The sequence below is a fragment of the Ictalurus punctatus genome, chromosome 3, assembly GCF_001660625.3.
Source record: "Ictalurus punctatus breed USDA103 chromosome 3, Coco_2.0, whole genome shotgun sequence".
NCBI lineage: Eukaryota > Metazoa > Chordata > Actinopteri > Siluriformes > Ictaluridae > Ictalurus > Ictalurus punctatus.
The window spans coordinates 19,082,919-19,109,775 of record NC_030418.2 but is presented as its reverse complement, the minus strand read 5'-3'; the positions used below and the strand labels follow the sequence as shown (position 1 = coordinate 19,109,775).

The following is a 26,857-nucleotide window of genomic DNA, read 5'->3' as shown; positions in this document are numbered from 1 at the left end:
TTTGAGAACATTATTATTATTATTATTATTATTATTATTATTATTATGTAGCAACCAGCAAAACATATTGCATTAGTCGGTTGGCATTAGTGCCAAATTACTTCATGAAATTGTGTGTGTGTGTGTGTGTGTGTGTGTGTGTGTGTGTGTGTGTGTGTGTGTGTGTGTGTGTGTGTTGAGGGAGAAACATCAACAACAAAACTAAAAAGGGCTTCCTTTCATTACTGAGGTTAGTACAGAATAGTAAGACAAACGCGCGCGCGCGCGCGTGTGTGTGTGTGTGTGTGTGTGTGTGTGTGTTTGTCTCCTTACTGTCCATTTGCGGATGGAGACAGAAAATCAATATACAGCATCTCGATTGTTTGAAACTGACATTTAAACGACGAAAACACTACACACTACACACACACACACACACACACACACACCCAGAGAGAGAGAGAGAGAGAGAGAGAAAGAGAGAGAGAGAACAGATTTGCCATGCTGCCTTATCTATTCTTGAGTGTATCCAGTGATATTCTTGGCCAAGTTGTTTTCAGCATTTCCTTTCAGTTGTACTGGCAGAACGTTTATATTCTATATAATTTACCCAGCTGTGTTAACATGCCTTTAATGTAGCGTGTAGGTTCTATCTTGTTTAAACCCGCAGCAGGTCTGTGAAGTGCTTGGTGAAGTGTCTGGGTGAACAGCACTTCCTCCGATAAAGTGCACTCTCTGTGTCCGGAGTGTTCACTAGAGGAGGGGCGATGCATGATGGTCTGGAAGCGGACACTCGGATCACTGCAGCATTTAACACGCTGAAAACTTGATGTCATCTGGGTGGAATATGTTCGATGGGAAAGATTTATTTCTGTTTTGAGGAATTATGCGTTTTGTCGCTTGTTTTGTATGGGACTGAGTGAGTTGTTTGGGGAAAGATGGCGCGCCCTCTGCTTAGCTTTGGTTCGGCTGTGGCTCTGTTAGGAATGGCCATGTTCACACTTCCATATGGAAAAGCCGAAGCTAATGTTAAAGAGGAGGAGAACTCTTGTCAAGGTGCCTTCGACTTGTATTTTGTCCTCGACAAGTAAGTGGTGCTCGACAAGTATTCACCAATCTGAAATGTCCATGCGTTCCCATTAGACTGGTATATATGTGACGCGCATGTCAAGTAACACTGTACCACGAGGTTTATGAAACCTATTAAACCGCACGCATTGCTGTTATTTATATTTAAAAGCGAGGAGTATAGGACATGACAAAAAACAACACCTTTAGTGTCGAAAAACTTTAGCGTCCATCAAGGTCATTTTACCTGTTATGACTGGGCTTTGAGAGGGATTTCTGTTTCATGCAGTGATAATTTTTAATTTTGCAAGCTGCAACATTACTAAATGATTGAGTAAAATCTTATATTAAAAAGTTTTTACAGTTAAATGTTGCAATGAGAAACCTTTGAATCAAAATATATGAATAACATGGATTCAGAACTAACCCAAACCTCTGTTTTATTTATTTATTTTTTATTTTATTTTATTCTTATTTAATGTCATCATGTAAATAGAAAGATTTGCATATGGATATATAATAAGAACAAAAATTGGACTTATTTGATGATACACAATGTCACCAAAAGCAATTTTCTAGTACTATATTACATTTTATGGTTGTTATTATTAACCTATAAGCACCTCCTTCCACCCATCCCCACCCAACACCCAGTGCAGGATGGTGCAGGTCTCAACTGCTTGGCATCTATAGGACTTAGTGTTTTTTAAGCGTACACTATATCTTGAACACCGATTTGCAGTACCTGCTCCCATGGGAGCTGTGAATAGCTTAACATGCTTTAACTTGCTCCTTTACAGTAGAAATGAGCCTAACCTTCTTTTTCTGCACCAATTTTAGAGCATGCATAGACTTCAGTCCAGTTAGTCCCAGCAGATTAAAGTGCTGTAAACATTTTAGGTAAAGCATTTTTAGAAATAAAGAAGAGCACTGAAGAGACAACACATCTCCACATATTTCATTTGGTTTAACTGAAGTAAATTTAGTCAGCAATCCTGCAGTAATACTGAGTAGTATTTAAGTCACCAGAAGTCACAAATTATAATTCAAGTATACACCCATTTCTCATATTAGACAGGTTTATATTATGTAAATGATTATTATACAGATTATAGCAGTCATACGAATACATTTCATAAAGTAATTAAAAAATTTATTTTCTGCCATTTTCAAAATCAAAAATTGTCAGAAGCATCTGATTTTTCAAGTATCCACTGATCTAACATGGTTGATTTATTTTATGCATTCTAGAGGTAAATTCATATGACGTTTCTTTTTTCCTTTGTGTATCATAAAAAAGTTCATCTGGAAAAAAAATTAAAAATTTTGTATTATTTATAACATTATGAACCAAGAATTCTGCTTTGCGCGTCTCTCCCAGTATCTGTGGTAGTTACTCCATTACTAACAATACAAAATGATGCTGGAGGGTTCAAGATTGATAATAATGCTAAAAACAATGTGCAAACCAAACTGCATGAAAGGAGTCCAGTGCCTTCTTCCTATCAGGACATATGTTATGGCATTATGTTGTCTTAGATTATGCACGTTCAGTTTCGCTGAGATGAAGGCGTAAAAAGATGTTGATGTAAAAGCCAGCTCTACTTTACATCTCAACCTGTTACACTTGGCCCTTCCCATCTGTTCCAATTCAACTGACTGGATACATGAGGAGGGGGTTCTGCTCCCTGTTAACAGGGGACAAAATCAACTGACACAAAGGCAATTAGACCTTGTTGGGAGTGCTTTGGGGCCTGTAATTAATTAGTAATCTGCATTCTTTGCACAGCAGTTACTTCAGTCAGACCATTAAAGATAATAATTACTGATTACTATTAATAATTGCAACTCAGTGGACATATTACAGTGTAAACGTCAAACAGGTTGTTCTAATGCTTTGCTTTTCTGCAGATCTGGAAGTGTCAAAAACCACTGGATTGAGATCTACTCCTTTGTAGAACATCTCGCAGAGAAATTCACAAGGTAATCCCTGTTCTGTTTTAGTTGATATATTCTGTTGAGATAGTAAATTCTTCTGTGATATTTTAGTGCCATATTCTTGATAATTTTTTTATTTTATTTTTTTTTTATTTTTATTTTTTTACCACATGCATTCCTGTTATAGCCCAATGCTAAGGATGTCCTTCATTGTCTTCTCTACGCATGGATCTATCATCATGCGACTAACTGAAAATAGGTAAGACATCCATACCCTTCAATTTACAGTTCTTGTTTAAATAATCAGTGTAGCTCATAAATAAATTGTCTACGTATACAATCTCAACAGTTAATTTTCTTTTCCGAATAAACAGGGATAAGATTATCAAAGGCCTGAGTGTGTTAAAGAATGTGGTACCAGGAGGTGACACTTTTATGAATCTTGGATTACAAAAGGTATGATATCATGCTTCTTATTACACTTTAAGTTCTACCCTGATGTGTCACTTCGTGACTATATTGCGGCTAAATGCTTTGCTACCCATGCTTTGCAATTTCAGGCAAATGAACAAATATATCATGGAAATTATGGTAAGTGTCACACCAAGATACAGTGTACATAGTAATACTGTACTTAGCCAAATTGGTTAAACTAATTTAACTAACATTGTGTGACATTTTCTTTACAGGGACAGCCAGTGTTATCATTGCTTTGACAGATGGCGAGTTAAATACAAATCAGTTCATCACAGCACAGCAAGAGGCAAGTAAACAAGCTAGTGGTGGCCTTTCTGTTCATTTACTTAATTCTGTATACCATAAATGCATTATTAGGACTTAGTGTTGGCTGGCTGTGTGCAGGCACAGAGGGCCAGATCTTTTGGAGCCATAGTTTATTGTGTGGGAGTGAAAGACTTTAATCAAACACAGGTACAAAATTACAACACATAACATAAACTAACTATCTGTCACTAGGTTCATTAAAACCTTCAGTATTGGTTGTTTATAAGTTCACATAATATTGTACTGTGTGTTAGTTGGCTACCATTGCAGACACCATTGAGCACGTATTTCCTGTTGTCGGAGGTTTCCATGCCCTGAGGGGAATGATCGATTCAGTAAGTTTTCTGCTGTGATTGTCTCAGTGTGACTTTATAACAAAGTGAAAGCTATATGATTATTCATATCATATGTTATTATATGTTATTATTATTTCATGATATTATTCATTATCATATTGTGTAGCTATGTGATTATTTGTTTCTTTTTAGATAATCAAAAAATCGTGCATTGAGATTTTAGCAGCAGAACCATCAAGTGTGTGTGCTGGAGGTAAGAACTTCAGCAGAGGTCTACTGGATGGTATATTATTAAAATTGTTTTGGACAGTTTAGAACAGGGGTTTTCAAACATTTTGTAGCCAGGGATCCCAGGCAAACAGTTTACTAACTACAAGAATAAGAATAATAAATATAATTTTATTATTTTATTATATTTTATATTATATTTATATTTATTTATATTTATATATATTTTATATCATTTTATTATATTTATTATAACTTTGGTAATGGTGGTTTGTGATTACCACCACTGTTACTAAAGTAAAAACTTTATTCTTCATGGACCCCTGGGCCGTACTTTGAGAACCACAGGTTTAAAGCTCATGCAATAGCTACAGGATTAGTACTCTTGAGCACTTACAAATATATACAGATTAAATATTTAGAATGTAGAAGTGAGATTGCATTACTTTTGTGTCGCTTTACTAACTTGCTGGTTGTGGTGTAATGTGTCCACTGAGGATTACTCTGTACATCAGCTCAGAAAATGAAAACTGATCATGCTTGAGCAGTGCTAATCTGCTCGCCGGCTTTGCCACAGTGACTACGCTGTAAGTGTGCTCTTCTGCAGTAAGTGCATGCTAAAAAGGTCATGTCAAGCCTCATCCATCCTGTGTACTCTACACACGAGTGCTCAGTGTGGAGGCTTGTCCACTGCGCCAATTAAACAAATGGGAATTTCAACGTTAAATGCAAGACTGGGCAGGAGATTGGCCGTTCAGAAGCACAGAGCCCAGACAATGTATCAGATGTGGCAGTCTAGGCCAAGACGAATCAACCAGGCAAAAAAAAAAAGAAAACACACACAAAAAAAGGAGCTCTCTGATATTACTTCATCATTTCCTACAACAGTGACAGATCATTTCTGTCACCATGTGAGATGCCAAGTGAAGAATGATAAATGAAACATTTATTTTGTTATTCAACCATAAGATTATAGTAGAGTCATCATTAGAGATATTAAATTAGTGTTTATTTGTTCCAGTTAGCTTAATCACATATGATTATGTTATTACAGAGATTTTATCATCTGTTTTTTTTACAGAATCTTTAAACATTTTTATTAATGACTTCCAAAACAAAAATTTACATTATTAATGCAATGATTGAATGACTTAATCCTTAATGGAAATGTTTAATGACAATGAATGTCATAATTAGTGGAACATATTGCCCAGTAATTAATACAGATGCCATGAAAATTCATTTGCGATAACCACTATGGGCTAATATTCCTTTATAACCACCTATTAAGTTCAATCATTGCACACTGACTTGTATTATTAAATAATGATGCAGAAAAGGATGCATCAACCAACAGTGAATTCGTACCCTAGGAATTGTCTTAAACCAGGAAGGTGTAATTTAATGACACAGGTATTGTTCAGTCTATTATAGACAGTGCCATAATTAGCCATCTCGTGTGTGAGGCTGATGTGAAGTGACCAGGCCACACAGCCTGAACACTGCCATCTCTTGCCACAATGAGAGCACAGTCTGATATGAGACATGACAGAGATTTTTGCACTGATGACTGCTCAGCCATTGCCTCAGCACCCTAACGCACATTGGCAGTGATTGAAGCCCCTTCTTGTACGTGCCACCTTGGCTCCATTGAGACCTGGCCAGTCAAGGACTAAGGTGTGGATGGGAACCATCAGTTTCTCAGCATGGTTTGGTGGGTGCGGGTCAGCAGCCCCTGCTCACCATTTTGCTCCAAGCAGTATCCACTGCACTCCCCAGTGCTGACCTTTATCCCCCATGCTGCCCTGTCACAACCTGACACACCACATCTGACAGTAACAGGGGAAGAAAAGGACAAAGATGCTGCAGTCACTGAAATTAAAAGGAGTTGGTTATTTCAGCCATACAGATGTCCAATTAGGCGGGAAGTGCTGAGGAAAGCCAGGCAAAGGCAGAGCCAGGCAGAGACATGTCATTAGGATTAATGCAGCTAGTCTTACTAGTACATTGTGTATTTTTAAAGTAGTTTAATTGTGGTGACAAACATGGATTAAAATGCATTATTCCATTTTTTTTCTGACATACCAGTAAGGAAATATTATCCAATAAGGTGAAAGAAACAACAGATAATGTAAGTTTATGTCTTACAGCAGTGGCATTCACCTGACATTTACTTACCGCTGCATCTCGCTGATGGAATCATGTCCTCAGAAGTTTTTTATTCAGTGAACTTTGCAGTTAAATCTTAAAGGTCGAAAGAATGCTCACTGATATAGAGGGGATTTCCTTTGAAATGAGTAAGACTTTTCAATGTTTAACATGCTTTCTAAATCCTCGCCATAAACACATAAGCTTATGATCACTCTGCGTCCCATAACACCCACTAAGTTGGGGGTGTTTTTCTTCCTAACATATGCTACTTAGCAGCCGTCAGTAGTGCTGCAGCAGTGCCTGAGGCAGTGCAAAGGTCAGACAGGCAGCTTTGTCAGCCACCAACGTAGTCTCCTCCCCATTCAAATAGTGAATAGAGATATGAGAACTACATGGCTTTTATCATTAATACCAGTGGAAAGTATGCTCTCTCACTCTTTCCCATTGAGTAGAGTGTTTCTGAAAGGTTAAAAATGGAACAAATATGTGGGAATGGTAACATGCTCCCCATGGTCTTGCACACTATATGGCATTTGTCATAAAGAACTGGCATTGTAAAAGTGCCAGTAAAACACAGGCCAATGAATTTCTAAAAAGTTATTTCCATTTTTATTATATACACAGATGTAGTCACATAATCACAGTTTTTGATCATTTCTCGCTGTTTACATATTTCCCGTCTAAGAAATAAATCACTGTATATGTTTGTAAAGTAAGTAGCATCATTGATGGTAATTTTAAACCGTCCTGGTGTATATTTCTTGCAGAGGCATTCCAAGTGGTTGTGAGAGGCAACGGATTTTTGTATGCCAGAAACACCAATCAGGTCTTGTGCAGCTTCAGAGTCAATGACACGGTCACAGTGAGTAAGTAACAGTGAGTTTGAGTAACTTTGCAATTATTTCCAAATTATATTTACAGATGTAAATGGGGTCAATTAAAATCAGCTTATTTTCAGTGCTAAAAATACCATTTGGTTTATATAAAATAAAATTAAATAAAAATCAGCATTTGGACCTACAGATGGGTGATGGAAGCTTAAGGGTTAATTGACAGCACTGCCAGCTAATGTGCATACTGTTTTTCTTTTTTTTTTCTTTCTTTCTTTTTTTTTTAAACAGATGAGAAGCCTGTAAACATCGAAGACACACTTCTGCTTTGCCCAGCCCCAGTTATAGATGAAGTTGGAAAGTAAGTGTCAAAGCCAATCACTACCTTCTTTGCCATAATACATCACTACCCTTGAAAAATTTGGGTCAATGTCAGTGTAAATTCCTCACATCAGTCAAGCTTTACGCATCCTAACACAGTAAGACACCAGACGTGTTGTGCAGAATGCTTAATTAGCATCTCTAAGAGATGAGAGATAACTGTAATTGGCTTCTCTCATTTGAGAAGAAGTGAATATGTGTATAAGCCTAGAGCACACAGAGCCAGCAAAACATAAAGCCCCATATCCACATAATCTTCTCTCACAACAAATGAGCTGCTAGTAGCTGCATGCTATGCTTCAAGCTTGCTGCATAATTTTGAGCACCGCTGGCTCTAGACACCTTGAGGAATTTATGTCTTGTTCTTGTCAAAGTAGATTTCTATGATTGTTTGAACCAATTCATATCTTCTGGGGAGAAAGAGCCACGGTCCTGATGCTAAAGGGGGTCTTTTTCTACGCAACTTAACACTTGGTCTGTGTATTTATATCTATATCATCTATATCATAATATATTATATTTCATGACTTTATTCTCCAAGTAGATTAAATCCACATAGGTCATATATAAATAGTTATTTGTCCGCAGTGCACACTTGTTTACGCCATATTTTTAGTTCTTTCAATTAATATTAACCCAAATGTGGTGCAAATGTGGTTCATAAGTGGTTCAAACTTAATTTATTGAAGCCAAACAATAAAAAATTTTGGTTTATTAAACAAAACAATGACTGTTGTGACCACAGCATTTTTGCTCTTTGCGACCACCTCCTTGCTCTGATGGCAGGTTAAACCGTCTGATGGCATTTTTGCTGTTGTCTTATTTGGTAGCCTGGAAGGCAGCTAGGTTCTTGCAAACAGCCACTATAGGCCTTATTGGAATGTTTGTACATACAGATAGTTGGTACTCCCTGACTGTACTCACATTCAGTCAACCATAGAAGTAGCTTGTTGTAAGTAGTGGTAAATACGTAAATAGACTGAACCAGAAGAATTGCAGTAATGCTGAATAACGACTATAATTTACTAATATATTGTGAGTTATAATCAGCTTTCTTTAACATTCTGTAATTTCCTAATGCAATTTGGCTCAATGTTTTATAGACATGGTCGATATGTATTCTGAGTCTGCTGACTGACTGAGTGTTCAGAGTCATTAGCACAAGTCCGCTTCGTGGATGTGATTGCCAGGACTATATCATGTCTTCTAGAGCAAACATGCTTGCTGACAGGGGTACTGTAATATTTTGGTAATATTTCTACTGTACTGGAGTGTGAAAGGGTTATGCTTTATCTTGTAACTCAGTATATTTCAAACCAAATGGCTACCTTTATTATGATACATTTATCCAGACACCTTTGTTGCATAGTAGAATATTAAGTCACAAAAAATCAGCACATACACTCACCAGCCGCGTTATTAGGAACACATGTACACCTTCGCTTTATTTTGACAACAAACATCAGAATGGGAAAAAATGTGATCTCATTGTCTGGTCAGTTGACTAGACATTTGAAGAGTGGAAATTTTTTTTTTTGCCTAGTCTTTTTCCAGTCTTCACCTGTACAGTTTCGGGGACCCTGCACCCAATATAGACTCAGATCCCTCTTCCTGGCTAATAGGATTAGTACCCAATGTGGTCTTCTGCTGTTGTACCCCATCTGCCTCAAGATTCCATATGTTGTGCATTTTGCAATGTTTTTCTGCTCCATTGTTGTAAAGAGTGGTCATTTGAGTTACAGTAGCCTTCCTGTCTGCTTGAACCAGTCTGGCCATTCTCCTCTGGCCACGCTCATTAACAAGGCATTTCTGCCTGCAGAACTGTTACTCACTAGATGTTTTTATTTGCCCCCTCCCCAATAACCTAGATTATCTATTGTTATCATGGTTATGACCAGCTCACGCTTCATGGATGCTATGAGCATGGCCCAATCTGTTTTTATCTCACAAAGCATGACTTATTTTGTCCATACTTGACTGAAATGAAGCTATTTGGCCAACTTAAAAGAACACTTTTTCATTATTTATGTAAATAAATGCACATAAGTAAATGTAATTGTAGATTTAGGTTACCTTAAAGTTTGCCTGATCTTTATCTCTACTCACATTTCTTTAAATATCTACTTTATCTTTTGAGTACTTTTATAGAACACTGTTATCATGAGATAACAAAGGCTCATGATAATGGCCATGCTAGTAATAAAACATGCATTAAATACAGATTGGTCAGGTACAGCACAGTTATTTTCACTTGATAAATTAAGCAGTATGTCAAATGTAATGTATGCCAGTATTATTAACAGATTTGTGGATGGCCATATGAGATGTTTGTTATGTTTGGAGAGAAGATGGGAGAGAGGTGGGGGAGAAGATGATTTTAGGGCACAAACTGCCTGTCACCCACCCTTCAGTTCTATTGGAGCCATGTCTTATAAGATAAAGTTGTCACTGCTGTCACCCAAATGCATGATGACTGAGGCTCTTGGAAGATGTGTTTAAAAAGGGCCAGCCACTGCCTGATTGATGGAGAGTGAGATGGCTCTGTCACTGGACCCCCGTTCATTCTTCTCCTGCTCCCCCTGCCAAGGGGCTATCAGGGGATTAAGTAGGCCTTCCACACAGAAGCAGGCAATGGAAGAGAAACAGAGAGAGAGAGCAAGATGTGAGGGTGAAACCCCTACAGTAACTTATTGACAGCCCAGTCTCCTTCTTCTTTGTGTATACGGTAGAAGGATTGCCCCAGAAGAGAAAGCTGTGGATATTTTCACCAGGCTCAAACTTTAATGCCCATGATGGAGACAAACATGGAAGCATGTCTCATGTGGGGTGAACTTCCATTTTTAAGAGAGCTGTCATAATAGGAGGCCAGAGGGGCAGAGTGACAGCTTTCTTATCCATAAGAATGGGCAATTAGTGTCTCATCTTCTCATCATCTCACAAATAGTCCTCTTTCTTTTACTGAAAACATCTCATTCTTCAATAAACATCAAGTATTAGAAGTGACACACCAAAAAATTGTTTGCCCTATCGTAGAGAGATTATGAGTTATAATCCATGTTATGTGTGCCACGTTTACCTGTGTCCAAGAGTACTCCAATAAAGAGTCAAAGAAAGTCTTATTTGTGTCCCAAATGACGCTCTATGCACTTTTACACTATGCACTTATACACTATGTACTCAGCCATGTAGTGTATGAATTTTATAAGGTTATTTTTTCATTCAACGTCGGAGTCTGATAGCCCCTCCCCCTATGCTACAAAATTAAAGCTAGGACAGTTGAGTGCATGAAGTGTCCACCATTCCACACTTAATTTTTTTGGTTAACTAAGCATATCATCCAGATATTTAAAGTGTACTTTTTCTATTTGGAATTTTCAGTGTGAACACACTACTCGCACTATTTATACTACAAAATGGCATAGAATAATGCAAAAGTACATGAATTTGGACATACCCCTTGTCAGTCAGAACCACACTAGTGACGGCTGTTATTGGTGCCTGTGAGCTCATGTATATGGGACAGAGCAGTTAGCACTTTCCTCCACTGTGTCAGCTCAAGGCTTCATATGTCTCAGAGGAAGCATGTTAGCCTTCACCCTTCCTGGCTGGTAGCTGTTGCATGATTAGCGAGAGCTAGTTAATGGGTGGGAAAATTGGGAGAAAATGGGGTTAAACAACTTTAGAATGGGCAATGTGGGGTTTATGTGAATGTGTACTCCTCTAGAACATATTGTGCTTCTGTCAGGTTTTTTTCCTACATTTAAAAGTGTGTGCTGTCAGACTTGTCAAAGCATGTCCTGGTCCTGTTTTGCCTTGTCTGTGGTTTAACCTTAGAACTGGACTACGTTTTATCTGCTGCTACTGATTCTTTTTTAATACATTACATTAAATAGTCACATGCACAAATTCCCATGAATTATTAGTAATTATTGCCTTCTCTGACAATTCAATATTTGTCTTCTCACTTACGTGCAGCTCTTATTCCCACTGTCATCATGAGCAATATACCATATATTACTGTAATAATGTAAAATATAGTATGCTGTGAATCAGTGATTAGGTCCACTCATTCTCCCAGCTATTCGGTTTAAGATAATAACTTTATTAGATGGAAAATACGTATTTTTAATACTGCTTTGTTAAAAGGTAATTGTATGATGTTGCATTTTACAATTATAGTCAGGATGGTGGACATTTAGGTTTTGTAACACAATCCTCTCTGCGCCTATTTTAAGCAGTTATGAAAAACTTAGGAAGGAATTTTACCTTGAAACCTCTGTAATGGGGAAGCTGTATGCTAGATATTTTATGTAGATATTTTTTTATAGTGAATATGCAATATTGGCTGCTTATTTGTTTTATAATACTACATGTCTGTTATTAAAATATTATTGTTCTATCTGAATAAAAAATATATCACGGTAAATACACCTCATGTATTGAACTACAGTAGAAATTATTATTTAATGTAATACATTTATTTAATTATTTTCAGTATCAATAAACTGTGAATGATTAATCCATAACCTGTAACAAAAGTAGCAAATGTAATTTGAAAAACTTGGGTTCTTTCCCATTTGCTAACTAAAGTTGAACTTGAGAAATATGCAGGAATTTATCTTACATAATGACCAAATGCATGGGTGTGCTCCTGCTGTTGTGATAATGACTTCTGGGTTTTTAAGGAGGAACTGTAAGACAAAGACAAAGAAAATGTCTTGCTTTTCCCTTCCTTTCCTCCTTATTCTGTCTGTTACTGCCACCCACTTTTCTGTAATCCCACTTTTCATTGTAGTTTAGAATTTCTACCCACCTATCTTCCCATCTTTCCTGATCTGACATCTAAACCTCATGGTAACGTTCTGGGGAAATCTGATGTCCAAATGGCTCTGGCCAGTCTAATGACCATTTCTACATTCTCCCAGCATTCCGATGCTGAAAACTGATACACAGCATACACAGAAAAGTGCAGTGGAAGTAATTGAAGCAGCTTTTAGGATTTTTTTTTTATAGAACTGTAAACATACAGTCTTATCCAGCTTTGTAGTCCACTCTGTCAGGGCCAAGCTCTGATGAAAGAAAACTGAGACAAGCTCATACAGGCCACTGGAGGAATGTGCTGATTTAATGTGGCTCAAAGTTTGTGTTTGTGCTCTGATGCAGGGTGATATATCTTCAAGTCAGCATGAATGAGGGCTTGTCTTACATCACTAGTTCAGTGCACATCACCACTACTGAATGTGTAAGTATATCAGTGTGTGTGGTACATAACTGATACACCAGATTCCTCTTATCAAAAATAAATATTTGTACTTCACAATTCACAAAACATGTTATGAGTGGAAAAGCTAAAAAAAAAATGCATCTTATATATAAAATATAAATATATTGAATATCATTAAATTGGTCTAGTATTTCCTATTATACAATTTATACCAACAATAAATATAAATTTATACCAATTATATGAATATTAATCCAATTTCTGAACATTTCCTTCTAATATTTCAAGCTTGAAATAGACTTGTTCTATTAGAAGATAATTTTATACATTTAAGCATTAATTTCTAGAGTGAAGCAAAATTATCTGCAAATAAAAAGCGTGAAATGAGTAAAAGCATCTAAAAACAATCTTATATTTGATTGAAAATAATCTCATAATAAGAAATGTAGATAAATTTCCCCATATTGAAAATATTTTAATTTGTTACGATATTATTTTTTGCATTGTACGAACTGCTGTGTAATTATAAAAACTGTTTTGTGCTTAACCCAGGACAGTTATTCACAATATGCTCTCACTGAAAGTCCTTTTACGTATTATTGTTTGACTTTACTGTTCTACAACTGAACAACTATAAACGATGGTGAAGGTTTCTCACTCATGTTTTGCTTTCTTGGCACTGATGCCTCTGGCTTTCTTATTAAGGGTGTTTATTGGTAAAAGTGCTCCACAATTAAAATTCAGTTGAATTACTGTTGAGAGAAAAAAGGTCAATGCAAAAAGAGTAGCTTATAGGCACAGTCAATAATGTTGTTTTTGTTTCTCTGACTTCCTTTTAGTATCTGCTATGACCCTTTTTTGTTTTCTTATACATTTTCTTGTTTTCCTTTCCTTCTCTTTTCTCAATACTTTTGTGAGGTCTCCTCTGCTTTCTTTCATCAGAGGAGTCTGTTTTTTATCAAGTAAGTTCACATTCTGATCTGTGATAGTTCCTTTTAGGCCTCTTAACTTCTGATAAGTTCTTCCTTCAATCTTTTCTACTGTGTACTGTGGCTTGGTTTTTGCTGACATGGCTGATGTGGAAATGATATAATGTATCGATGTGATTGTTTGAGTGCAGTTTGATGGCACCATACTCCTCATTTCATTACTGGTGCTCTTCCTGCTCGTGGGACTGCTGCTGATGTGGTGGTTCTGGCCTCTGTGCTGTACTGTGGTGAGTATTTACCTATTAGAGGTTGTTGTAATTGCTTTTTGTAATATTATCTGTATTACATTTGATAAAATTTAATTATGTATTGTAAACAGGTCATTAAAGAGCCACCTCCTCCACCACCTCCTGAGCCTGTAAGTTCAGCGGTCTCTACTTTTTGTGTTCTGTATTACATTTGTTATTATTTTTTTAAAAGTGTCCATATGCTTGGAAAAGGCTGTATAGTCATTAGAGATAGCACCGAGATGATATCGGTAACCGATCTGATATCAGATCCTGTAACAAATTCCACAGATTGGAATTGGAATTGGAAAAGAAATGTATTTATGGAATTGAAAATATTTACATATAAAGATACTTGACTGTTTTTTCTTTTGTTACGGATGATTTTTATTGTGGGGGGGCACAGTGGCTTAGTTGTTAGCATGTTTGCTTCGCACCTCCAGGGTTGGGGGCTCAATTCCCTCCTCTGCCCTGTGTGTGCGGAGCTTGCATTTTCTCTCCGTGCATCAGGGCTTTCCTCCATGTACTCTGGTTTCCTCCCCAGTCCAAAGACATACGTTGTAGGCTGATTGGTATTTGTAAATTGTCCGTAGTGTGTGAATTGGTGTGTGTGTGTATGTGATTGTGACTTGTGATGGGTTGGCACCCCGTCCAGGGTGTCCCCCGCCTTGTGCCCAGATTCTCCTGGAATAGGCTCCATGTTCCCCACAACCCTGTGCAGGATAAGCGGTACAGAAAATGGTTGGATGGATGGATTTTTATTGTCTTTATTATATTTACAATGTGATTTTTGTGTGAAATTGTTTCATTGTGAAGTGCTACAGTTAAAAAAAAAAAAAAAAAACAAAACGTTTTAAAGCTTAGTTGTTTTAAAGAAAACAATATTGGATCAGAAGTGGTATTGTGTCATCTCAATGCCATGGAAATGTAGGCTCATGAGATCCTCACATGTATCACAATCACCACAGCAGATTCACTGACCTGCAGTGTTAATTTAAACTGTACTGTATTCATTTATGTCTCAGTTTTAAATATGTGGATGCAGGGTTAAATGGCTTTAGGACATGCCTACAGTATGACAGTAATATTGTTTCTTTTATGAGATTCTCAACATTGTTATTAAGAAAATGTAATTAATACAAGTTTTGGACATACTGCGTTAATTTCTGTCCTAATGGATATATTCAAGTGACTATAATTGGGTTTTTAGTATTGATTGTCAATATTCACATCAACATGATATAAGTATATTTGCTTATTCTTTTGTGGCAAAGATACAAGATAGAGTAAAACCTCTAAACTAAGACACGATTAAATGTGTGTTCACTGCAGATAACTATTGCCTTGAATGGGGCATCCATTTGTCTGTAAAACAGTGTGGAATTTTATCACATTGGCATCATCCATAGCAAAACCAGCTCCCCTAAGCCTCCATACATGTGAATTAAACTTTTTATGTCTACAGTATAATATAAGACTGGTCTGATTAAAGCTTTTATCATAACTATAAAATGTCTTCATGAAGCTTCACTGGCTTACACCAGACTGACTTGTTTAGTGTCAGTGACACTGACATATGTGCTAGTACTGCAGCAGTACAAGTGAGCGACTATAAGAAGAGAGACTAGACCTCCAGCATGATAGAGTACTCAGGCACCGTGCAGCAGAACATGCAGAATGGTCCTCTTGTGCTCGTTTTGTTCCCAGAGGTCAGCGGCGAGCAGCCACCAATGCTGATGTGAAATAAGAGAGCTTTGTGGGAGTAGCCTTAGAGTGTGCATCTGTGCCACTTAACACTGAATCCATAAACAAGGACCTCTGTCTGATGGTGGTTAATGGATGCAAGTTAACCCTTTGATTTGGAATAACAATAAGGATGCTATTTGTGTCTCTTGCACTGTTCAGCTGTGTTTTTGTGTTTATTTTGTAGACTAAGAATGAATCTCGAAAAGGTTTTAGGCTTTGTGCACCCTGTGACTCAGGTTTAAATCTTTTAATGAAATAAATTATTGTGTGTGTTCAGGAGTCTGATGATGAGAATGGTATGCCAAAGAAGAAGTGGCCTACAGTTAATGCCTCTTACTATGGGGGCAGAGGAGTTGGAGGCATTAAAAGAATGGAGGTAAGATTTTTGCCTTTGTGTTTTATAAATAACTTATTTTGATTGTATATCAGGATATATGGATTTTGTAAAGCAACCTTGAATTTGAAAATTATGCTATTTGAACATTATTATTATTGTTGCTGTTGTTATTATTATTATTATTACAATGTTTATAACAACGTTTAGGATAAATGTGACAAGTGAGCCATAGAAAGCTCATAGGAAAATGTATTGTTACTAATATGCCTTCTGCTTAATAATTTTGGGTACATTTGTGTTTATTGTGTTTGTACTGGTGCATTATAAAATAATTAATAGAAGGTGTATAATTACAAATACACAAACGTAAGGATTTTTAGGTTCCTTTTTTGTTCATGAGGATTGTTTTGCTTCTGCTTGTTAGGTGCGCTGGGGGGAGAAAGGCTCTACAGAGGAAGGCGCTAAGCTGGAGAAACCCAAGAATGCAGTGGTGAAGATGCCTGAGCAGGAGTTTGAGCCTTATGAGCCCAAACCGAGGAGGTCGACAGGACACAGGCATTCGCAACAGAGGAGGTGGTACACTCCCATTAAGGTACTGAGTTTCTCCACAGGAATTTTGCTATAGATTCATGCACATGTCTTTTTGTCTAAAAATTAGCCAACTATTACACTACATTATACCACAGTGTGACAAATCACGGTTGTAGTGTTTGTTCTAATACATTATTGTTTCTGTAGTATCAGCTTATTTACAAGGACCTGTGTGCAGTACACTCCACATAATTTAAGTGCAATCATGAATGGATAAAAAAATGTGTTGTTATTTAACAAAATAATGTCTTATCACTGATATAGTAAAGCTTTGTGTAAGGAGAAGATTATTTAGCATTAATGCAAGGAGTCTCGGGTGTCAGCATTTTGTAATGGTCAGTAAGTTTTCCACCATGGCAGAGCCTTTCGGATAGAGATTTTATTTTAAGATTTCTTAGTAATTTCTCAATAATGTGACAAGTTGTATTTTTTTCTTATTAACGTTAACTTTATTCTTCTTTAATCATTAGTTGGTAGAATAATTTGTGTGATAGGGTCGTTGTCTTGCTGCATGACCCAATTTCTCTTGAGATTCAGTTCATGGACAGATGTCCTGACATTTTATTTTAGAATTCACTGGTATTCTTCAGAATTTATTGTTCCATCAATGATGGCAAGCCATCCTGGCCCAGATGCAGCAAAACAGGCCCAAACCATTTGAGCGGCTGTGGCTCAGGTGGTAGAGTGGGTTATCCACTAATTGTAGGGTTGGCGCTTCGATTCCTGGCCCACATGACTCTACATGCCGAATTGTCCTTGGGCTCCCGATAGCAAGCTAGCACCTTGCATGGCAGCTCTGCTACCATTGTTGTGTGAATGGGTGAATGAGACACTGTGTAAAGTGCTTTGTAGAACTGCAAAGGTTAGTAAAAAGTGCTATATAGCAGACCATTTACCTAACCAAAAGGGTTTGGTAAACGGTTCTTATGCTGGAATTCAGTGTTTTCCTTTCTCCAAACATATCACTTCTCATTTAAAGGTAAACTTTAAAGCTACATTTTTCCAATAATGGCTCCTGTCCACATTAACTTTGAACTGCAGAAGTGTGGCAATGTTCTTTCTGGAGAGCAGTGGCTTTCTCCTTGCAAACCTGCCATGCACACCATTTTTATGCAGTGTTCTCCTGATAGTGGACTCAGGAACATTAATATTAGCCAACGTGTGAGAGAGAGCGAGACCTTTAGTTGCTTAGAAGTTACGCTGGCTCCTTTGTGACCTCGTGGACTATTACATGTCTTGTTCTTGGAGTGATCTTTGATGGTCCTTACTGCTGGGGAAGGAATCAATGGTTTTGAATTTCCTCTATTTATGCACAATCTGTTTGACTGTGGATTGGTGGAGTCCAAACTCTTTAGAGATTATTTTGTAACCTTTTCCAACTTGATGAGCATTAACAACTCTTTTTGAGGTCCTCAGAAATCTCCTTTGTTTGTACCATGATGCACTTCCACAAACCAAAAAAAAATGTCATCCCATTGGTTGAAAACACCTGACTCTAATTTTATCTTAAAATTAACTGCTAATCCTAGAGTTTCACATACTTTTGCTGCTCACAGATATGTAATATTGGATCATTTTCCTCAGTAAATAAATGACCACGTATAATATTTTTGTCTCATTTGTTTAATTGGGTTCCCTTTAACTACTTTTAGGACTTGTGTGAAAATCTGATAGTTCTAGGTCATATTTATTCAGAAATGTAGAAACTTCATGTATCACTGCAGCAGATACAATGTAAGCGATTACAGTAACTAACTTGTTCCACAACATTAAATGTGACTATAAATGGATAAAATGTCTGATGTGAATGAATAAAAAGAATGAAAATTGTAATAGTTGGCACATTGATGTGGTGTAAGAATAATAAAACACTTCAGGATGTGCCCTTGTAGGAAAATATCCATGACAGGATGGTGTGATATGGCCGTCATGGTTTATTCCTTTAAATCATATTGATTTGCACATCAGTTTTTCACATTTGTAAGACTTTATATTTAAAGCCAGTGTTTCATAAAGTATGGGCTTATGGTGATCTCTGAGTGTTTTTGTTTCTGTCTGCCCTACTCAGGGGAAACTGGATGCTCTGTGGGCTCTGCTCTGCCGTGGATATGACCAAGTGTCCCTCATGAGGCCCCAGCCTGGAGATCAGGTAGAAATAATATATTAATCCATCCAAAACATTACTTCATGTATTTGCTGTAGCAAGCTGTGTCTGAGTGAAATGTATGACCAAATACCACCGTCTCCATCTATGGAATGTAGTTTTATCTGGCTTCAGTGCCCAGAATTGGCATGTCTCTTTGCCTTATAAGGTGAGATTTTAGCGTTTACACAGAGACTGTGTTTTTCTTTCTTTTGTGTTCACTAACATATAATTATTGAAGTGCATGATTTCATTCTCTGTGAATTCTGTATTGGTTGGATTTGGTGTGTGAATTTGTGTGTAAAAATAAGCACCTAACATCATTGGGCTAAAATTTAATCTGGCTCTCTGCTGTGTGTAGCTGCTCAGCTGAAGTACTTTTAGAAATGTAAAATTTGCACTACCAAAAATCATGAGTATTTGTCATTGTAGCACTTAAGACATATGCGGGTCGTTGCATACAGCATTTGCGTTGTTCACTGTAGCAGTTTCGTAGATTAAAGTGACTCCATCACTAACCTGCACACTGAAAACGCAGTGAAACACTCTGCACCTTAAACGCTAAGCTAGAAGTTTTTTCCTTTCACACGAAGCAGATTTGTTTCAGTGCAGCCTCTTCTTCAAGTCCATTACCATCCTATTTCTGTGACGAGACATTTTTCAGTGTGTGAGATCCTCTGCGACACGTTGCGTTATTCTGCCACAGCAGACCGTATCATAGCAACACATCTGCAGGGCTATGAAAGGCATCTTTCATGTCGGTCGGAGCAATGAAGACCATACAGTCCGACTCTATTGAGATGGCCAAACTATTGCTCCAATCTCACTGTGGATGGTCTCATGGATTTAGTCTTATTGAGCTGTGCTGCAGAATAGGCTGCTTGTGTGAGGCAGGGCCAGTGCCCAGCTGCTCTATATACTGAGCAGAAGCTTTGAGAAGCGTTGGGAAAGGCAGCAGATTCACTAAAGAATAGGGTTTGGCTGATAACAGCTGTAGCATTCAGGCTGGTTTGAGCATGTCCACAGTAAGCCGTGTGTTTCATGCCCACCTGCAGGACAATGTCCCATGAGCTGCCCTGGCACAGAGAGCACATACCACAGTGAATACAATCCCAAACTTCCTGCAGTCTTTCTGTTCACGTACTCTGACACACTCACTGTTTTACTAAATCTCCTTCACTTGCTGATGTCTCTTCAGCTATTCATCTTCTGCCTTCTTCTTTAATTTAAGCAATATAGTAACCAAAATTGTGTGTTAAGGTATTAACTGTGAAACAGCCAAAAATGTATTACTTAATGGAATATAAATGGGGACTTCTCTTTCACTTTCTAAAAATACTTTTTCATCTCTCACATCAAATGGCTTGAGAGTTTGAGCCTGTATGAACTTTTCATGCTTTTCATGTAAGTATGAAGTTGGTCATGTTGACTATCATAGGACACCATAATACGGCACATAAAAAATGAATTAAGATAATGCTAATTAAGATAATAACTTAGATTATAAGAATAATTTTAGATTAAATGAATAATTATACAAATAATTATAAATTATACCGTATACTTGTATATACAAACTTGTATTATATAAATACTGGTACCTAAATTCTGATTTGAAGAAAACAAAGGTATATATAGAAGTTTTTGCTTTTTTCTACACATGTAAAAAAAAAAAAAAACAACGGCGAGGATTTTCTGGCTAGTTATCCAGTCCGAAGTTGTAAAGTTGGGTGGCTGAGCATCCTGAGTTGGGGTACAATCATACAGTTCTTAATATTTGCTATTTTACTTTCATTTCAAATGTGCAATTGAAAAACCTGCTGCAGTACTGTGGTGATTCTAGTGAGGCTAGCTCAATAAAGTATATTTAAAAAAAAGAATAAAATAAAAAATGATAAACTGATTATTGTGCCCTGCGATGGATTGGAACCCTTTCCAGGGTGTACCCCCCCTTGTGCCCGATGCTCCCTGGGATAGGCTCCAGGTTTCCCCGTGACCCTGAAAAGGATAAGTGGTATAGAAGATGGATGGATGGAAACTGATTATTTTTAAATTAAAATAAAACCTGATTATACTACATTATACACATCTATATCAGTTGATTTGATCATTTGTGGGGTTGTTTGTATGTTTGTTTGTTTGCTTTAGAAAAAGGCAAGAAAGGAGAGAAGATAAAAGGCATTTGGTTAATATTAATACCCAACATTAACCTATAGCTAATATATAACACAGAGGCCATTTAGGTTAAACTCATTATGTAAAAGCTTCAGCGCATACATTGTGATGCAAAGGTGACAGGTTTGTTTTATTACTCTCTGAAGAAAGGACTTCTTGTCACTGAAAGTTTTTTTGTTGAATCCTTTGTCTGTCTGGATTACAAGGCCATTCCGGTTGAAAGTGGGTAACCTTGCATGGTCGGGATCTGCCTAGTTACTGCTAAGACAAAGCAAATTCATAGAAGAAAGGGGGGGGGGGGGGGGGGGGGTTGTTCTTTGGTAATGACCTACTGGTATTTAAAGGAAAAATGGCCCACTCTGGCTAGCAGGGTTTCCCAGTTAACATCATTTACAAGTGAGGATGGAAAACATGTGACTTTGAACTGTTATTCCTCTCAGGCTGCTCAGCCTGTTTTTTTTGTCCATAAGGATCTCGGTCAGAGCCAGAGCATCCTCAAACAAACACTTGGTGGTCTGATTTAACAGCTTATTAAACCAAACCGTCTAATGTGACATGAGGCAAGTGAGCAGGGTCGGGTTTGAATTTTATTGTGCTTGACCACAATTGGGGGTGGGCATTGGGGTGATGGGGATTAATTCATGGGTGCCTAGCTGGGAGGCTGAAGCCATCATTCTAGCAGTCATGTGTGGTGAATGGGACAATTTGGCAAGCAGCAGAGCAACAGCCCCACACCGGAGTGAGCATATGGGCCGAATGAGAATGGAGCCTCCTGAATGCTGTGCAGATGTGTGGAAGGAAGAAGGGAGAAAGAGGAAGAGCAAGGGGGTAGGGGAAATGGAGAGAAATCGGCCCATATGGTGTTTTAACTACTATGGATGTCCCCCAGCAGGCTTCAAGCTATGGCAACAGTTCTACAGCAGTCTCTAAAAAGACGTGTCAGAACAACACATTTACCACCAGCCACCTGGTGCATTGCTGTACACAAACCCGGACCATATTGTGACAGTACTGATTTGTAATCAATGACTTCTGCATGCGCACGCCAGATCGGAGAAATACGTCTGAGCTTCAGCTGAACTAAGCAATGTAATGACTTGTGAATTTTGTACACATCACTCTTAATGTGCTGGTGATTGTATAAAACTGTATTTCTAAAGAGATGCATGTGACCTGACATCTTGTTGTGTGATGCTAGACAGATAAATATCAGTGCATATTTTTACACTCAATGCTGAGATGAAGCCCTTTCATTCCTGTCATTAGCTGTAAGGAGTGACTGGCTGTGTGTACTGAGGTAATGTGAATTACCCAGCATTTCATGAATGTGTCCTCGTCGCTACGGCCCATAAGAAAAGTGATGCTTTTGGCCGCTTACCCTAGCCTTGATCCGGTGCTATAGTGACCTGGAACAAAAGAGGGAATCTCTCGCTGTCATGGTCTGGCTCGTGGCCTTTAATCTCTCCATCTGTTTGTCTGATGAGCAATCAAACAGCATGGCAGAAAGTGGCACCTCCCTGACGGCTGCTCTCATTGCCACTCAAGTGAAAGTAATTCAAATGGATTTAAAGGAGATTCTGACCCTGTTTTTGGATTCAACACTGGACAAATATTCATCAGCTAGCATTGTGCTTTTTGTTCCCGTTAACCAATAGAGCATCAGCACCAGCACCAGCCTTATTATATTAAGTGTATCTGATTGATTAGGATGTATTCCACAGCCTTTATCATTTACCAAGATAGACCTTATATACAGATACAGATATCATTTATTGACATTAATAGAGAATATGTGAATACATACATTTGTTGATTTTATTTTCATTCTTTAGTATGGCATTTTAGATAACAAGCATATTACAAACTTATAGAAAATGTCATGTTAATAGCCATATAATGGCTTTATTCATGTGGTTTATAATAATTTTTCTTTTAAAAAAAGTAATTGCAGATTGGTCTCTTTAGAGTCTTGTACTCTGACAAAGAAGGAAGTTGTTCCACTGTCAGCAGTCTGCGAGTCCAACATTGTGGAACGTTTTATTTTTCATAATAAATGATGCGTAAAGTACACTCTGAATACCTTTTTCTTTGCTTTGACCTTAAGCTAAAACCCTTCTTGACTTACTGACAATGGCTTCTGAACTTTCAGCCTTCCTGACAGTGATGAATCACTTTTCTTGTAAGAATGCAGGTTTTATTTCCCAAAGCTTTTGGAGGATGGGTTTTTTCACTGCTAACCATTCTTCCCAAAGTGCAATGCTGCAACCCCTAAAACCCCACCCCCATGATTTTAGGGACAGAATGATGGTGGACAGCTGAGATTTTGAGTGTGTGAAGTCTTCTGTGTGTGTGAAGGCTTATTTCGGGGTCATCGTCTGGGCAAAGACACATAGCACCCTGAGATTAAGACTCTTTTATTCTGCAAGACATTTCCACTGCCTCTGTAGATATCGGAGTACTATTACCCATGACCTACATAACATCTTTTTAACCCTTATTCTCTTTTTGTGTTTTACATTTTTTTAATCGAGAGCAGTGCAGGAATGACTTTTCCAGGATGAAACTTGTTTGGCTCAGTTTGTTTAGCCAACAAAAATCATTTTTAATCATCATAATTAGAAATTATCATGGTTAGATTATTTTTACTTGAAATTACTCTAGATACAATTATTTTTCTAAAATGGCATGTATAAATATGAAACAAAGAGGTGATTTTAGTACATGTAATTAACCTAATCTTTAATGTGTACTCACACACTTCTGCACTTAAAAAAGATCCCTTCAACTGTTAAAGAAAATCATTTTTTTTTTTTTTTTTATGAACCCCCTTAGTAGAAACTTATTTTACTATTCAAAATGATTAGGCACTATTTATTTAAATTTTTTAAAAAAAGAAAAAAAAAAGGCATTATTTAAATGTGTACAATAATATTTTGGCTGTTTATTGGAACGGTGCACCCACAGAACCCATTTTTATTCAAATTGACAATAATTAATATTGTCAATTAATTGACAAACATTATTTAAAGGCATAATAACTTTGATAATGGTGGGTTGTGCTTTCCACCACTATAACAAAATTAGAAATTCACAGAACTCTTTATCTATGCTTTACAGACTCCTAGGGGGGGGTGGGGGGGGGGGGGTGGGGGGCTTAAGAGGATCTTCAAGCATGAAACATAGTGAAAGTAAATAAAGTAATGGCAATGGGTCAATGGGACATCTTTGCTAAGTAATAAACAGACCTGGATGGTAAAGCAAAAACATGACAACGAGGGTAGCTTCAGCTCTTAACTGTCACTTATCCTGCCATCTGCTGTGTGCCTGCAGGGCCGATGCATCAACTTTACGCGGGTGAAAGACGAGGCAGTCAGGGCTCCACCGCGTAGCCCTCCTCCACCTCCACCACCGCCAGCAGAGTACCGACCCCTGATACACCCCTCCACCTCAGCACCTCCCAACCGACCATCCCGCTCACCACCCAGACCCCCACCAGTGCAATCACCCCACAAACCCCCACCGTCACGAGCACCCCCAAGACCCCCTCCTTCTCTTCCCCCACCCTGCCCTGGGAACCAGCACTGAGAACAATGCAGAATCCTAAGCACCCTAAGAGTTGTTGCTGGACAGCAAAAAAGTCAACTACTGTTTATCCCCAGAGATGGATGAGATGTGATCTAACTTACTTAGCTGGGCTTTGGGTCTGCTTTAAAAAAATCATAGTTTGTGAATGATCATGTGTTATGTAGTCAGAATGTATAAATGTTTGAAAAGTTTTATTTTTGGGTTTGAAAATGAAATTAACATGTTTTAACGTATTGCATGTTTGGATGGCTGAAAGTTTTGGCTGAAAGCTGAAGAATCGAGGGTTTAAGAATGTTGAAGTGTAGGTTAGTCAGCTGTAAGTTCAATTCAGTTCAATTCTGTTTAATTTGTATAGCACTTTTAACAACGGTCATTGTCCCAAAGCAGCTTTACAGAAATATATAAATTTAGGATATAGATTTTAAATGTATGAATTTATCCCTAATGAGCAAGCCAGAGACGACTGGAAGTAATTTCCTAAGGGACTATCCTTAGATCACTTGGTAGACCTGTAAAATAAAGTAATTGCAACTGCAGTGCAGTTCCATCCTCTAATTTATTTAGCCTTGGTTTCCTGGAAAGCACTTGAGCGTAGAATGACAGGGTGTCCACCACTGTTACAGGGCACTAAGCATGGCCTACTTTTGTAAAAAATAAAAATAAATAAAAATTAAACTATATTGAGGAGGGGAATACAGGGCTTTGGTTTTTAAACATAGGATGCTTCAGCAGATGACTACTGGATTAAATTTAAATGTGACTGTGTTTAGTTACTTTTATTGAATATGAACAACTTTCTCTGGAAAAAAAAAACACCCAAACTAAAAATTTTTTTCTACTTTTTTCTCACACACAACTAACCAAATATCTCTGCCATTTATTAAACATTTTTGCAGCAAAACATACTTACAGTAGTATTTCTTTCAAATATTAAGCGATTATACCAAAAAGACACCAGGTCATATATGAGTACAGCCTGCTGCTGGACTACACAGATGTGGTGTAGTGAATATTTCCTGTGTTGTGTCTCAGTCTGTGTAGTCTGGTGTGCTCTGTAGTTCTGCTGCCTCCCCTGGGATCCACTTCCTTTCATTCCACACGTTTTCTGCACGAGTGCCACTCTGCCCTAGATCTGACACTGAGGAGACCTTAACATACTGCCAACACAAACAAGACTGTTTTCCCATCTCACCTATTGAGGTAGAATAATAGTTAAAATTAAGTTCAAAGGGATGTTATGTGGAAGAATGTGTATTTGGTATTTGAATAGATGTTTGGACTTGACCAACCCTGACATTTGAGTACCAGCAAGCCAATTCATTTCTGTTCATAACCTAAAATCATTCCATACGGATGGAGATGGATAGGTATGGAGTGATTTTTCCTCCCCCTTTAAGGTTAATTCTAATAACCAGGCATACATTTCACATTTAAATATGATTGACTCATGTAATATTGGTTGATGGTTACTTTGCTTGTTAGGATGTTGTTTTGTAAAACCTCATATACAGTATAACACCATCACACTATCTGTTTCTTATCCCTCACACCAAGCCGAAACTATGTACATCAAGAACTTTTGCAAGTCAAAACACTTGGAAGGAACACAAGTTGAGTCATTTAACATGTTTTACAGTCCAGCCCCATCAGCTCAGCAGTGGCCTAAGCAAGACCTCCACAACTGTATCCAGTGTAGTTTAGGTCAATCTACGAATGGCTATAATAAGGATTTGTTCCTTTTCATGTGATATTAATATCAGAGCTCTGAGTACCGCCAAGACCAAACTATAATACTGACATCCACGATCACTGCCTTTGATGGTTTCCTGTTTGTTAGAGGTCTAAATATTAGGCTGCACACATGAAATCCCTTTTATTTGTTCATCATCAAGAGGAAGACGAAAAAAAACAAAAACCCTGCACTAGTCATGTAATGAATTTTTAAAAAATTACCAATATAACAGTCACAAAATTACAAGGATATTGTGTACTAGGATATTTAAGCTTCACCTATGCCAGGAGGTTAAGATCTGGCCATAGACATGTTTTTTTTATTTATTTATTATTTTTTTTTTATTATAACCAAGAAAACATCTGAAAACATTTAAATCAACACAGCACTAAATCAATTTACTAAATCATGTCTCCTGATTTGCACCTGTGGTCAGAACCGAAGACCGCAGCCA

General features: G+C 37.6%; 1 protein-coding gene across 1 annotated transcript; it reads left to right on the top strand.

Annotated features, from left to right (window-relative positions):
• Positions 1–542: 542 nt before the first annotated feature.
• On the top strand, positions 543–25,576 carry antxr1d (ANTXR cell adhesion molecule 1d). Its single transcript, XM_017463916.3, has 18 exons — positions 543–1,066; positions 2,959–3,030; positions 3,173–3,244; positions 3,360–3,441; positions 3,546–3,576; positions 3,675–3,748; positions 3,847–3,915; positions 4,023–4,103; positions 4,257–4,317; positions 7,211–7,309; positions 7,565–7,634; positions 12,818–12,896; positions 13,999–14,094; positions 14,187–14,225; positions 16,118–16,216; positions 16,602–16,769; positions 18,837–18,917; positions 24,417–25,576. Exons 1-18 carry the CDS (start codon positions 918–920, stop codon positions 24,669–24,671), a joined length of 1,677 nt encoding a protein of 558 aa, XP_017319405.1. The 5' UTR covers positions 543–917; the 3' UTR covers positions 24,672–25,576.
• Positions 25,577–26,857: the final 1,281 nt, after the last annotated feature.